At 35.2% G+C, this 16,495-nt stretch overlaps 1 protein-coding gene across 1 annotated transcript in view; it reads left to right on the plus strand.

Moving 5' to 3' along the window:
• Positions 1–16,495, plus strand: part of ARL15 (ADP ribosylation factor like GTPase 15) — a 447,710-nt gene that overhangs the window by 145,676 nt on the left and 285,539 nt on the right. The window contains exon 3 of the mRNA XM_030927753.1: positions 9,935–9,994. Within this exon, the coding sequence (XP_030783613.1) occupies positions 9,935–9,994 (60 nt within the window). The remainder of the gene's footprint in view (positions 1–9,934; positions 9,995–16,495) is intronic.

The following is a 16,495-nucleotide window of genomic DNA, read 5'->3' on the forward strand; positions in this document are numbered from 1 at the left end:
GGAATAAGAATAGATGAAACAAATAGGAAACAAGTAGAAAGGTGATACAGTCAAATGTAAACATCAATAATAGTATTAAATATAAATGATCTAGACTCCTTAATTAAGAGGCAGAGATTGATATAATAGATTTTTTTAAAAAACCAAGCCCCAACCAAATATTGACTTTAAGAATCAAACTTTAAGTATAAAGACACAAATAGGTTAAATATAAAAAGGTGGAAAAAGATACATCATGCTAACACTAGTCTGAAGAAAGTTGGGGTAGCTATGTTAATATTAGACAACGTAGATTTCAGAGCAATGAATAAGGCTGGGGATAAAGAAGTTCATGATGAAGGGATCATTTAATTAAGAGACTGTAATAGTATTATACATTTATGTACTTAACAGAGCTTAAAAATATATGAAACAAAAAAAAAGACAGAACTGCAGAAAGAAATGGACAAAGCCACAATTACAATCAGCGACTTCAATTTCTCTCAATAATTTATAGATTATGTGGAAAGAAAATCAGCCAGTACATAGTAGCCTTCAACAACACTAACAGCTAACTTGACTTGATTAACATTTTATAAAATACTCCACCCAGCAACAGAAGACATTCTTTTCAAGTACACATAGAATATTTGCCAAATTAGGCCATAACCTGGTTTATGAAAACAAGTCTAAATAAGTTTAAGTGGCTTCAAGTTATGTTCAATTTGTTCTCAGACCACAATAGAATTGCATTAAAAATCAATAACAAGAAGAAAAAAAATTCTCCAGTATTTGGAAACTCACTTACTTCTAAATGACCCATGAATCAAAGAAGGTATCAAAAGAGAAATTATAAAGGATTTTGCTCTGAATGATAATGCAACATATTAGAATTTGTGGTGCCTATAAAATGGGACTTTAAGGAAAGTTTATACCACTAAATATCTGTTCAGAAAAGAAGGGCCTCAAATCAATGACTTCAGCTGTCACCTTAGGGAACTAAAAGAAAAATGGATTAAACCCAAATAAGCAGAAGAAAATGAAGATCAAAGTGGAAATCAATGAAACAGAAGAGCCATAGAGAAAATTAGTAAAACCAAAAGCTGGTTCTTTGAGAAGGTCAGTAAAATTGATAAAACTCTAGCCAAACTGATCAGAAAAAATAAAAAAGACACAAGTAACCAATATCAGGAATAAGAAAGGTGACATCAATGTAGATTCTATAAATAGTAAGAGGTTAATAAGGGAATATCATGAACAGCCTTATGCCAATAAATCTGACAACTTAGAGAAAATGGACAATTTCCTTGAAGGACAAACCATCAAGTCTCACTCAAGAAGAAACAGAAAACCTCGATAGACCTATATCTGTTTAAGAAATTGATACCTTTTCTTTCCTTTTTTTTTTTTTTTTTTTTAAGTCTAGTTGGTTTCACTAGTGAATCCTACCAAACATTTTAAGGAGGAAATACTGCCAATTCTTTACAATCTCTTCCAGACAATTGAAGAGGAGGGAAAAATGCCCCAACTCCTAAGACCAGCATGAAGCTGATACCAAAACCACACAAAGACATTGCAAAAAACAAACAAACAAACAAAAAACTGCATACCAATAGCCCTCATGGACACAGATACAAAAATTATAAGCAAAAATCTACCAAATCAAATTCAACAATAATATTTTAATAGGATAATATGTCATGACCATGTGACATTTATTCTAGGAATGCAGAGTTGGTTGCACATTCAAAAATCAACTTAGTTCACAATATCAATAAACCGAAAGATGAAACTGATCCTGTGAATACATGCAAAAAACAAAAACAAAAATATCTCAGCATCAATTTTTGACAAAAACTCTTAACAAAGTAGGAATGGAAAGGAATTACCTCAACTGTTAAAGGGCATCTGTGAAAACCCTACAGCTGTTGTCACAGTTAATGGAGAAAGACTGAATTGTTTCCTGATCAGATCAGGAATAAGACATGGATATCTGTTCTCACCACATCTATTCAAGATTGTGGTAGAGATTCTAGCCAGTAAATCAGGCAAGAAAAATAAATAAAATGGTTTCATTTTGGGAAAGAATAAATAAAAACTTACTTGTTGATGGCATGATTGTTAAAGTAGAAAATTTAATTGAAACTACAACTCTTTGCTATAAACCAGAGATGGTTGATGTGAATTAGAACTGATAGTTTTAGAGATCTGAAAAACTGTCAAAAACTTAGAGGATAGCTTTGGCTATTAGTTTTAAGAATGTTACCCATAAGAATAGAAGCAGATAGGGTGCGGTGGACAACTGTTAGCCAAATATTGAGTTCATTCAGATAGATGAACAAACTCCCTGAAAATTGGTAGGTCGGAATGCAGAGGTCCACATATAGGTAAACGTCGTAACTCAGGTAGGATGTTATTAACAAGTGGCTACGATGAAGTGTTCTAAAAGCATAGAAGGAAGTAAAGTTTGTGCTGAGAGGCGCTGATAAGAGAAGGAAAAGCTCTGTTTGCTAGTGTATGGAGGGAGAAAAAGTGTGCAGGGAAATGCTGGAGCATGGAGAAGACTTCTTAACAAAGGTAAGGTTCCATATGATTTGCTGAGAGGGCTCTGTAGTGATAAAGGTAAGGCTGAGTTGGCCATGGGAGGCAGGAAGTAATGATGTCGGAGAAGAGGGGTAGATGCTTGTTCTTTGGGCCTGTGTGTTCGTTATAGTGAAAGAAGGAGGGCAAGACGTTGGAGAAACAAGTTACCGATGGTAGAGAAGGGTTCGCGGATAGGCAGCAGAGGAGGTCCCACAGGCTGACTTTAGTTATCAGGGGATCCACAACTGTTCAGTGCTGGAGTTTGAGATGGGCATTGCTGACATCTTCAAACTTACTGCCCAGGTCCAGACATCTTCAAACTTACTGCCCAGGTCCAGAGTTCTTTTTATTGTTCATAGCAGGTGCGTGTGTGTGTGTGTGTGTGTGTGTGTAAAAGTAAAGAAGAACAAAGGGGATGGAAGGAGGGTACTGAGATAAACAGCAAATTCCAATAGTAATAAAGGTAACTTGGTAAAGAATTGAGGAAGTCAGAAATCCACATGTGTATGTAGACACTCAGTGTGGAAGATGGCAGAATAGCTGGACTAGGCCTCCAGTGAATCATTCACAAGGAAAAGATCAAGGAACTTAACTATATAAAAATTTAAAACCATTGGAAAGCTAAAATTAAGATAAATATAAAAAAATACTGTTGGAAATATTTCCATCAGATATTACAGACAAGCATATGGCTGACCCTCTTAGGTAATTCAACCACCCTTACAAATAACATCTAGAATCTAATTGATACACTATGCCAAGTCTATAAAGAGAAAATTCATAAAAAGAATAAATGGCAAACAAATTAATGGAAAAGTTTCAACTTTACCAGAAGTTTAACTTTACTAGAGAATAAATAAGTAAACATTAGTTTTATACTTAAATTTACCAAAATCTGTTTCTTTATGAGATGAGTCAGTGCTGATAAGACTGTAGTGGCATTGGTATGCACATGTATTACAGGTGACATTATGGTTGTTACATTATGACTGTTATGATATCCCTTTTCTTGGAAAGCATTTTTTCTTGGAAAGCAGTTTTTCATATAAATCAAAAGTTATGAAAATGAAAATGTTCACAGACGTAGTAATTATGCCACTGGCAATTTATTTTAAGTAAGTAACTTAAGGGAAACTATATGTATAAAGCACTTTCTTGCAACATTTTGTATTGTAACTAAAACTTTAAGATAGTTTAAATGCCATACAACAAGGGAGTTTGTTAATTACATTATGGTAACTTGATCAAAATAATTATAGATTAGAATAATATATTCAGTTTTCTATTTAAAAATTAAAAATTAGATTTACATTTATTTTTTAAATTAAACCATAGAAAACTATGCATTTGAATAAAAAAACTGGAGGAAAACTGTAAGAGTAACAGTGTACTTTATTGATGTGATTGAATTATGGGTAAAACTTTTATTCTTTTAAATTATTTCCCTATGATGTTTTGAAAATATAAAGCCAATTAAAAATGAAATATTTATTGAAGAGTTTTGAACATTGGAAAAGAGAGTCTACTTTCAGAGTTGGTTTCATAAAATGAAAACATATGAGAAGGATGTTTAATTTCAGCAAGGCGAGAATGTCTGCCTTTTCTTCAGAAAGAGAATTCAAACTTTATTGGTTTATTAACTTCAGCAATTTTTCACCTCTGACATGACATAATTTTTAAAAGATACTTAAATTGTCAAAACTCAAAGAGCCAAGAAATCCTCCAGAGAGCAGGACCTGTTGGTGAGGAGAGAAAAATTGAGTAATTTGCACCTTGGTCTGGAAAGAAAAGTGAACTCTATCCAGACTGAATTCCTTTACTGTATATATGAGGAATTTGTTGATAAGAGGGGTTGTTAAACTGTAGATGACATAAATGTTCGCTATTTTTTTAAAGCAGAGGAATGGAATCTAAAGGCTTAGGGTAATATATTGATGCTACATGGAGAATAACCTAGAGAAAACTGAACACTTTGAATTGAAAAAGGTTAAAAACATCTTCTAGGGATATATACCATATTTGAAAAAGATTGAAAATGTTCATGAAAATTTGAAGAAGACATTTAAGTGACTTCAGTATTAGCTTCAAATGCGTTAAGCCAACAAGAGAAACAAGTTAGAAAGTCAGATTTTGATATCTTTTAAAGGATTGTGTTTTATAAATGCCAGTAGATTAAATTTCCTTTTATGATGTTGAAATCATAGTTAGAAGAATTTCGTTAGTCTGTTGTCCAAACATCACAAAACTGCTGTGGCATAAATCATGCCCTTGGTCCAGGTCAAAGCCACCAGGTCTGTAGAATGTCTTTCCCTTCAGCAATTCTTAGAGTGACCCAGGAATTTCAGAAGCACACAAGTATCTGTGTGCGTGCACTCAGACTGCAGGGAAGGGGAGGAGGGTTCAGTCTGTAGGTCCAAGTGAAATACTTGTGTGTTCCACACAATGAATAAAAATAGACTAACTTTCCTCCCAAAACTAATTTTGTTACAATTCCAGGAATGCTTTCAGTGCATGAAAAACTTCAAATTCATCTTTCTTGTCTCACAGGTTTTGTTGGATTTAAGGATTGCAAAACAAAGACTGAAAGGCTATGCAAACAATTATTTCCCCAAAGAGTTACTAAGTCATATATTTATTAAAAATTTGTGGGGTTAAATCTTAGGGGAGGTTTCAGTCTTACTAATGTAGCTTAGATAGGCCAGGAAAAAATGACTGCGTAACTTAGGCTTCAGCATCAAATTGTTTGAATGGAGCCTGGGGAGACTTACCCATGAAGCCTTCAGCCAAATACTACAGGCCATTGATGATTGACTCAGTGGTTACTTTTATTTCCTCCTCCTTGTTTAATATAAATAATGGAATCCTAATTTTAGAGGAAATCTCAAAGAGCCAATTTAGTCTTCATTTTGCAGATGAGGAATTCAAGGCCAAGGCAAGACAAAAGTATGGCTGGTGAGTCTAAGAGCTGTGGCTCAGACTCCTAGGATAGTCCCTTGTCATGTTAGCACACTGACACCCTAAAGATAGCATCGTAGGACACTTCTTGTTTGAATAAGCCAGAGAATAGTTACACTTGTCATGGATGAGTCAGTTGAACATTTTTCCTCCCTCCTAAATTGTTGATTTTATTATTTCTATGAAATGTACATTCTAAACTCATGCTATTATTTTTATTTCATTAAGAAAGCAATGTCATATAGACCTGAAAACCCTTATTTGGGTTTCTTGTGTTGGGTTATTTATAAACAGGGAGGACAGTAAATTAGTGGGTTTATTAGGTGTTGGGTTATTTATAAACAGGGAGGACAGTAAATTAGTGGGTTTATTAGGCACATGTGAATTTGGCAAGTTGACTTCACCAGTATTTAGGCTCAAAATTGGACAAAATGGTGTGAATCGCTCAGTTTGTTGGTATATGGAGGAGACACTACAGTGTGGGGCTCTGGTGATGAGACCTGGTTTTAAGTTTTGAATATAGCAGTTAATACTTTTTTTTTTTTTTTTTTTTGAGAGAGAGTCTTACTCTGTTGCCCAGGCTAGAGTGCAGTGGCCTGATCTCGGCTCACTGTAACCTCTGCTTCCTGGGTACAAGCGATTCTCCTGCCTCAGCCTCCTGAGTAGCTGGGATTATAGGCACCTGCCACCGCACCCAGCTAATTTTTATATTTTTAGTAGAGATGGGGTTTCACCATCTTGGCCAGGCTGGTCTCGAACTCCTGACCTCGTGATCCACCCTCCTCGGCCTCCCAAAGTGCTGGGATTACAGGTATGAGCCACCACACCCGGCCAACACTTAGTACTTTTGGCAAAGCACTTAATGCCTGTAAGCTTCACTTTCTTCTTAGGACAGTAGTACTGATATTAACTTTAGGATTGTTATAGCAGCTAAATTAGGAAATAGATATTAATACTTAGCGTATTGAGATCCTATTGTGTGCCAAGCACTGACCTATAGGATACACTAGCTTGTTTCTTCATTATGGATGCTTGCAGTCTAGCCAGAGAGCAAATATAAAACAAATCAACCGACATGTAGTTACAACTGTGAAAATCACCTAGGAGAGGACTGAATAAAGAATACGGACTCAGAAAAATCAGTCTAGTTCGAGGATACCAGAGAAAGCTTCCCTGACAAAGTAGCTTGCTCAAAGTCAAACAGTTAATAAATGGAAGAGGAAGAATTTGAACCCAGACTTTCTTCCTATAGAGCAAATGCTGTCTGGTAGCTTTTATTCCTCAAAGCAACTCTTTGAGAAAGGTATTTTGATGGTTTACCCTTTGGTGTCCCTCCTAAGTATTATATTAATTCTCCCCCTTGGCCTCATCCAACCTGATGTAAAGGAAAAAAAAAATAGTCTAATAATTTCCCTTCTTGATTGTCCTTCTGGTGAACTGAAAGTATGACTTCAGATTTTTAGTTCCATTTAATCCTTTCAAATGTTTAGAATGACTAAAATAGAAAAAAACATTGTTTCTGTTCTATAAATAGTACATTTTCTTATTTTCTGGACTAATCAGTCTATCTAGACTTGGTCTTTTGAACATTAATTACTGAAGCTAAACCATAAAAATAATACGGAGACAGCAACATGGATGACTGTGTATACCTTTGCCGTATAAATCTAACTACATGAGTTCTGTTTGGTTAGAAAACATTTATGAGTATTTTGTCGGGACATTTATATGCCTATAAATAACATTGCTGGGATACTTTGCTTAGCGTGAAGTTTTGAAGATGTTTTAGTAGTCACCTTATTATGAAGACTTAATCTGCCTGTTGGGTTAATAAACTTCAAAAGTTGTATTTTGCACATAGGTGCAGCAATTTCTAGAAGGATATTACTTCCCTTTGACAGCCTGCATATTGTCAGCTTTTAAGAATCAAAGCAGATTAAACTATTGGAGGTGTACTCCATAACTGTTTTCTTTTCAAAGTTGAGGCCTGTGCCTGTCCTACTTCTCTAGAAAATCTACACTTGAGTTGTCCTGAGCATATCCGCTAATAGACTGCTTAATATTTGCAGAGAGCTTTTCATTTTGAGGATTTCACAATCATTGCCTTTTAATCCATATAACACCCGTGTGAGGTAGGTAGATACATTCAAGTATCCAACTCTCCTGCAGGCGAATTTCTGTGCCAGCAGGAATATTATGATTGGCACTGACTTTCCTTAATTTCCCAGAGGCCAGACACCTGGAGAGGCTTTCCTGCAGGCTCAGGTACATGCCAGTGTTTCAGCCACATGGGACTGCCTCCTCTTTCCTCCTGCTCATTTACTAAGATTCAGTGACTTCATGCACCATTAACCATAATGCTGTGCTGACTGTGTCAATCTGCGTTAAGCCCACAAAGGAAGGGGTATGTTTTCGAAGATTGTATTAGAGGACCCAATGAACATTTTCCTGTACTTTCTGTGCAGCAAATTTCAGCTGTTGACAACTTCATCACTTCAACAAAAGTACTTTTCCTTCAATGGTAACTTTTACATCTCTAGCTACATACTTAGATTAATAAGTGAGCACCCAGAATCGAGTTTGTAATTATATACAGGCAGGCAGAAAATATGTATACCTAATGATTAAATCATCAATGAAAAAGCATCAATGGAAACATAATGACAGCAATCATATATTAGGTGCTTATGGTGCACCAGGCACTGTGATAAACACAACACATATATTATCTCAACCTTATAACACCCCTATGAAGTAGATGTTATCATTCCTGTTTTATAGATGAGAAAGCCAAGCAGGGCTAGTAGGTTGCCCACATTCATAGAGCTAATAAATAACAGAGCTAGAATTTCAACCTAGTTCTGTCTGACTCCAAAGTCAGTTCTTCAAACATTATACTACATACTACCTTAGGTGGAAGGTAATGTACAGATTATTAAAGTACTGGGATAACATGCAGCGAAGAAGTGCAAAAGATAGGCTGGACTAAGAAGGTGTGTAATGATTTCCTTCTTTATAAAGCAAAACAAAGCCATTTAAAAGAATTGTTTTTATCCATATAATACTTCATATATTTTTTCATAACTTACCTCAAATGAAAGACTCATAATTTGTCTTGTTAAGTTATTGAAAACCTGTTTTTTAATATTAAAATTATACATATTAAATAATGCTTAAAACCTTAAGTAGAATGGTTGCTCAGAAACTATTGATAAATTAACTTCTAGAAATTCATAGGGCTTTTAATTCAAAAAAGAAATATAAGTACATGGCAAAACATTCAAATGAAGCAAAAGAATCTTCCTCCTATTTAAAATTTCCAGATTCCCAGTTTTCCTGAGAGTCATTATTAGCTCTGGTTTCTTGTGGATCCTTCAGAAAGAATCAGTGTATATATTTGTGTGTGTGTGCGCGCGTGAATGGGTATATGCACACTTGCATATGTCACAGCTGAATTTATTGTCTTTAATGGTAGTAAAGTTGTAAATATATGGTTAATCATAGAACTATATACTCTGAATATATTCTCATAATACAAATCTTGTATTACATGTATTATAAAATGATTGTGCATAAGTGGATAATTATTGTTGTACTTTTAAGAAAAATAGATATATGACATATTACTAACATAAATACTATGTAATTCTAATATGAAATGGTTATAATTTAAGTACCTTAATTTCTAGGGTTGCTGAGTTATATGTGAGAAAAAATTATAAGACATTAACTTTAAGAATTAAAGTTAGATGCAGAGGTCCTCACAGATTTAATATTTTCTTTGAAATTTCTCTATACTTTCAAATGCCTTTCTTACATCTGATAAAAGTTGCAGAGTGACATTACATATTAAAGAATAAGGCAATATTTTGAAGTAAAGGGATAGTGTTGTATATTGCCGTAATACACAACTATGTTTTTTGTTTGTTTGTTTTTAAGATGGAGTGTCACTGTGTCTCCAGGCTGGAGTGCAGTGGCCCAATCTCAGCTCACTGCAACCTCTGCCTCCTGGGTTCAAGTGACTCTCCTGCCTCAGCCTCCCAAGTAGCTGGGATTACAGGCATGTGCCACCAGGACCAGCTAATTTTTGTATTTTTAGTAGAAATGGGGTTTCACTATGTTGGCCAGGATGGTCTCTATCTCTTGACCTCGTCGTGATCTACCCTCCTTGGCCTCCCAAAGTGCTGGGATTACAGGCGTGAGCCACCGCACCCAGCCACAACTATGTTTTCATAACGGTAGAAGATAATATTCAGTTATCAGTTTACCTTGGAAATTATGTGTTTCTAGTATAAATATCAGCTACAAAAAGTAAATCTTAACCAGCCTAAAAAGAGAAGATTTGAGCATCATAAGTATTTTAATTTAAAAGTTAAGTTGCTAATTCTTTTTTTATGTTTTTGTTTTCTAATTTTAGGTTTTAGTATTAAAGCAGTGCCATTCCAGAATGCCATCTTGAATGTAAAAGAACTTGGAGGTATAACATTTAAAATCATTTCTATGTCCTTAATGTTTATTAATTTGGTAATACTGTATTATATGTAATTCAAACATAATGATAACTTATTCTAGTAGGTGGTTCATTTTTATCTTGATTATATATTTCCTAGAAATATTTCCTTCTCTTTGTATATATTTTAAAAATTGTTGAAGAGCTCTAAATAACATAAACTTTGGGTTTTGTTTAATGAATCAAAGAATTACACTATTGGCAATTTGTGCAGCATACGCATTTCTTTTACTTGTTCAAAAAATTCTTGAATAAAACATATGAAGAGAATTTTAATATCATCAGAAGATCAACTATACGGGGAAATGATTTGTGTTTTAGAGTAATTTGTGTTTATACTGCAGGTTTTATTGTATTAGGTCTTTTTAGATTGTATTGGTTCCGATAATAAATCTTTGCCAATAGGTTCTTTGCTGGCCAAGCACATTTATCGGATAGGCTGTACCCCAAACCATACGTCACTCAGTCTTTCGTTACAGTCTCTGTCTCGCATATTTTGGTTGTGTTTTATGTTAGTCAGGGTCTTAACCCATGTAAATAGATTAACAAAGAAATCAGTCAGTTCAGTGAACCCACTAAATTCTCTAATGGCACATGAAAATATTAAGTGCTCTGGAGTTCAGTATGGTATCGGTGAGTTTAATGGCTTAGAAGAGAGTTATCTTCCATCACTTTAATCACTTTGTGATATTGGCCTTACCCTGTTTTGTTTTGTTTTGTTTATTTTCCCTTAAGGTCATTCTTACTGTGACCTATTTTTAGCTTGATGAAATTGTAACACCAACTTTATGCCATTTTAATAGTGTTTGGTACCTTCTTATTTTTATCTAATAAAGTATTGGCTGATCTTTTCAGGTGTCTGTTTTCAGTTCGCTACATGTAGGACAGGTTCACTTCTGCCAGTCAGTTTCATATTCACTTTTAGCTTTTATAGCATTGATATATAAAACAACCATGATCAATACATTCCAATTTTTCTTTAAGACATTTGGTTTTGTTATTTTGACTCCAAAAATTATAAAACATGAATGTTCTTGTAATAATTTTTCTATGCAAAGTTTTTTAAAAGACTGTGTTCTATTAGGTTGAATATTTTAAATTATAATTGGACTTTTAAGAAAAATAAATGTATGGCATATTAACCATGCCATAGGCTTAAAACCTTAAATACAATGGTTGCTCAGAAACTATTGATAAATTAACTTCTAGAAGTTAGTATAATTTAATTCAAAAAACAGATACAAACACCTGGCAGAACATTCAAATGGAACAAAATAATCTTTCTCCTATTTAAAATTTCCAGATCCCTGGTTTATAAAAAAATGCTTTTTTGCTCTGTGGCTTCTGGTGGTTTATTCCTTGGTGACAATAACATTACCTATGGATATTTAAAAATCAGAGAACACATTGTAAAAGTCCATGGAATCAAAATGTATGGTTTGAGAATTGTATGGATTTTAAATATGGATGTTACTAAGTGTTTTATTTTTAGATTGGACACAATGCTTTTATTGAACACCTTCCAGGTATAAGAAACTATTGGTTGGTTAATAAGGCATTTATTATATATGATGTTTACTTGGATGAAACAAACAGTAACTGTATGTGGACAGTTTTTATAAAAGTGAACACCAAGGAATTTGTAAGCTTGGCTCTATGCCATCAAAATTCAGTACAATGAAAGATGAAGTTAGGGGACTAGAGGCGGAAATAGGTCTGTTCTCAGGCAAGGTTTAATTCTGCTGAAAGAGCTGTGCCCTGACAGTTGCTGAAATGGAAATTACAATGGAGAGGAGACCATAGGATTTGGTGGTTATGTTTTAGTTGGTACCTATTCTATAATGAGGTTAAGAGATGCAGATAAAAGGCAGAGCCTCAGGGATCAGAGCAGATAACAGTCATTCCAGGCTAGTGATACATAAGTTTTTAGCATGTGTTAGTACTGAAGAGCAAATTTCTAGCTTAAGCATAGATTCTTTTACCTCCTCAACTTTAATAGCTCTGTTTCCAGTTGACAGAGTGTCTGAAAGAAGAGGGGACGTTCTGAGTAGAATCCAATTGTGTATCCTGTGTCACATGCTTGGGGGCCCTTATTGGAGTCTCTGTTTAGCTACCTAGCATAGTTTTGGCACTCTACATGGGTTAATATCAACTGATCTTGTCCTGCTCCGCCTCATCACCTTTCCTTCTGTTTTCACATTTCACCTGGAAAATCTCTTCTATCGTTTCCTCTTAATTGCTTTCATTTTGTATTTGGCTTATGTACTTTAACCGCATTATGAAAGTAAGTGAAGCATCTGGCATTTAGCTGAGTCGAAAGCAGTTGTCCACACTGCAGTGATGTCACAGCTCTGATAATGTTGCATTTTAGAAATGTCCAGTACTTAAATTTACAAACAGATTTCTGTGCAGTCATGAATGTTTTTCTCTTGATTTTGAAATTGTATATGTGAATTGTTAGAATCCAGAGATGGAAATTTTTAGTTCTTAACATGTTTGGTTTGTTATTATTTATTGATAAGGACCCAGACATCATAATACTCCCTAACTGAATTCTGGAACCAGGATTGGGTTTGTCAAATGACTTGTTTTCTTCCCCTAATATTCTAATGTGTTATGTCTGAACTGTCTCCCCATGCCCCATCCCAGCCACCATCCTTACCCAGGATTCTGTTTGGAAGTGGTGTCTTCACAATTGACATCGGGAAAGGCAAAGACAAGTTGAAAAGCAGCCAGCTGTCCTTTATGGTTTAGTATTCATTGCTGCCTGTTGTCAATCAAAAGGGGAAAGTTCATGAAGATTTTTGTTTGCATTTCATTTTAATTTTTTCTTCCTATAAAGAAAAGACAACTTTTTAAGAGTAATATAGAAAGTGCAAGTTGTGTTCATTTACTCATTTGCTTCGGCCCGTGCAATAGTGATTGAATGATTTTTGTGGATTGTCAGCTAAACCTTTTTTTTTTTTTTTTTAAGGTTTCTTCTGTCAGCAGCCAAGCTGTTATATGAAACAGATGTTGACTCTGTCCTATTTCTTTGTTTGCCTGGAGGAATACGCCTCCTCATAGTGAAAGGTGCTGTTTGTTTGTGGCCTGCTAGTTATCTTCGGGTGCTGTTAATCTGCCCAGGTTATTTGCATTTCTTAATTTCTCCAGAAACTATACAGGACAGGCAACCCAGGGGGCACTGCTGCCTGTTTCTTTTAGTTTCTGTCTTTTGTACACAGGCCATTTGATGTCTTTCACCAAAATAAAACTTTCTTTCTTCAGAGTCTCATTTTATTAAATCTTACTTTAGAGGGAAGAAGACTTCTTTAATTTTTATCTTATACATTTTCACAGTGCCATGTATATTATGCATCATCCCCCTCCAGATCCCCACTACCATCTCTCATTTGTTAAAACTCCAGCTAAATACTTATGAATGTAATGTAATCACTGGCTCTGAGAGTCATGCCACACTGCAAAGCCAGAGGAGACGTAAAGACGATATAAACCAATAAATTGGTTGGGTATCAGAAAAATAAACAGCGTAGGCAGACAGACTTGCAGAAGTTATTGTGGCCACATTGCTTTGAGGGACAGGTGGAATTGCAAAACTTTCTTGCTGGTATAGGAGAAAGCAACTTGCCATTCGAAAAGTGTTTTAGACATTTCCAGACATGGGTGTCCATGGGAGGGATGGTGAGAAACTATGTCCCTGGCAAAGGAAAATGACAGCACAGAAGAAGGGCTCAAGGAAAACCATGTCCATAGAATGCCTTTGACCTTACTATAGGTAAATCACAGGCAGCTACACACAAGTAAATATATATATCTTCTGTATTTGTTATATAATTCTAAGGAAGAAATGTGGTTCAGCAAGTAGAGGATACCCTCAAGATCCTCTGCCACTCTCTACAATTGAATTTCTTGTTGTTATTTTCTTATATGTAAAATGTAAGTTTTAATACAGCACCTCTATTTATTTCCCAAGGGATTGGGCTGAAAGAGAAAATTTTAAATTATCTAAAGCTCCTTGGAGAGATGCTTTAAGAATAGATGGTGGTATTTCCACTAATTCTCTTTTTATAGTAATGGATCTAGTGTGATATGTAATATTGAATAACTGCAACTTCTTGCTATAGTATTGTTTCCTTATCAAGGAAAAGAACCAGGCCTTTTGGGAATGGGAACAGCCAGTTAACTCCTGGCTCCCTGAGCTGTGTACTTTCTCACTTAGGCTTAGGCTATACTAGGGGAAATGATATTGGTATAAAGCCAAGTCACTTGGATGTGAGTTAAAAGGCCACAGCTATCTGAATTGGTTGAATAGGATCCCAGAGTGGTGGTGTTTAAGCGTTTTTTACACTTGCTAAGGGAAAACTGAGCCAAACAGTCAGCAGAGCCAAATAAATGAATCTAGGGGCCCAGAAATCTGTTACTGGCTGAGGTAGACCTGACCTTAATTTTTGTTTTCTTCTGGAGAAGTGCCCTAGGAAATTTTTAAAAATTTATCTTCCCAGCCATAGTCTAGTATAGCACTTAAGGGTCCACTTTTTCTAAGACTGTATATACATGTAGAATGTTCCAGAAATGATTTTTCCAGCCTTTTGACCCCCCCCCCCCCCCCCCCGGCAATGGAGATCTCATGTGCCTCTGAAGGTTGCTGCTGCACCACTGTTTCCTCTTCAGGGGCCATCAGGCCATTTCCTATCTTCCAACTCTACTAAACTGCCTCACAGAACATTTGTGTTGGGTTCTTAGTTTAGCTTCCTATCCCTCACAAGGGAATAAGTATTTCTGTTTCTCCCAGGAATTGCCATAATAGCAACTAATTTTCATTGTGTATTTAGTTTCAGTGTGGTATTGCAGCAACAGCACTGGAAGTCAAGAGACCAGTATTTTCCTCTTTAACAAAACAAGCCATGGGATATTGGGCAGGGCGCACTTAACTTTTCCAAGGCTACTTATTTTTTTTCCAGCAGCCGAAGATGCTGATAGCACTTCTCTTGTCTAAGTATAACATAATTAGTTTATTTTTATCTTGAAAGTCATAGTATCTCTCTCACTTTGGCCCCTACAAATCGTAGATCCTACCTCTAACCTCTGTACAGGATTATGTAGCATTGTTCACTCTATTTTTCTTTTATTCTACCTTCTTCAATTATTATTATTGTTATTTTTTGTACAGTAAACATTTGGATAAGTCTCAAAGCTTTTTGTGTGTATGGTGTGAGGCAGGGTATATACATAAAATAAAAAATAACTAATACTAACTTGACAAAGTTCCTGTGATTCTGGTGTTTTCCTTGAGAAGCATTACAGTTTGGTGTGGTAAGTCCTGTAACAAGACTGAGTATAAGATGCAGTTAGGATCATATAGGAAGGAGAAAGGAGACTTCACAGAGGAAAAGAGTCTAGGAAAAGGGACAGATGAGACAAAAGTCATGGAGATACAGTAAGTTTAGTTTACAGATGAAACAAGATTGGAGAGTTATGATCATTGAAAGACAAACCATAATCTTAAGGATTCACTGTACTGTAGTATAAAATATCTCAGCAGTTTCAAGCTGGAGGGAAATTTGCCAAATTATGACCCAAGAGGCAAGAGTAATGCTAGACCCTTCACACGCAAAAGATTGTTTTGTTATTGTTACTTAATTCATTTCAGTGGATATTTAATGAACACCAACTCCATGCCAGGCCTTGAGGATGCAATCCCTGCCATGCCCAGGTGTGGGTGAATACACATACACACACACACACACACACATACACACACACACAGAGCACACACATACACCATCCTCTGAGCCTGTTTCTTTGTATACTTTGGTGGTAGAGTGATGTTGACCATAATCATTATGGAAGTTCTCAGAAAAACATAAACTTCACTAGATTCCTATAAATGCAATGGCAACTCGACAACTGTTGTAGAGGTAATATGCTTATAGCTATTTATCACTTAACAAACTAGGTTGATTCTCTGACACTTTCAAAGCTGATTAAAATAGATCTGAGTAGTATTCTTTTGAGGAATCAAAAATTTGTTGCATTTAATTTCTTGTGGTCCAAAGTATCGTTGAAAGATTCTACTGAAGATGCTTGATTACTTTAATCTTGAAATTCCCTGGTATTTATGGCATCATTGTGAGCAGCAATAATGAGAAGAATTTATGTAAGGTTAATTATCACTGTTAGTACAAGTATGTGAAGCCCTTAAATTTAAGCAGCGCACATGATTGAAAATTGGAAGTTGATTTTTTAAATGTCTTTTTTTATATGTCTTTGTATTTTTCCTCCATAGCCAAAATTGTATTTTATGACAAAAATGGTAAGAAAACAAACAAATAATAAATTAAATCAATAACAAAAATAGATTTAAATCCTCAACAAAGAAAGGAAAGCAAGACAAAGCTTAAGGTACAGACAATGGAAACATGAAATAAAAGAGGAATTCGTCAGGATTATTAATCAAAGGGCTCATCA

This window comes from Rhinopithecus roxellana, chromosome 3 (assembly GCF_007565055.1).
Source record: "Rhinopithecus roxellana isolate Shanxi Qingling chromosome 3, ASM756505v1, whole genome shotgun sequence".
Taxonomy (NCBI): domain Eukaryota; kingdom Metazoa; phylum Chordata; class Mammalia; order Primates; family Cercopithecidae; genus Rhinopithecus; species Rhinopithecus roxellana.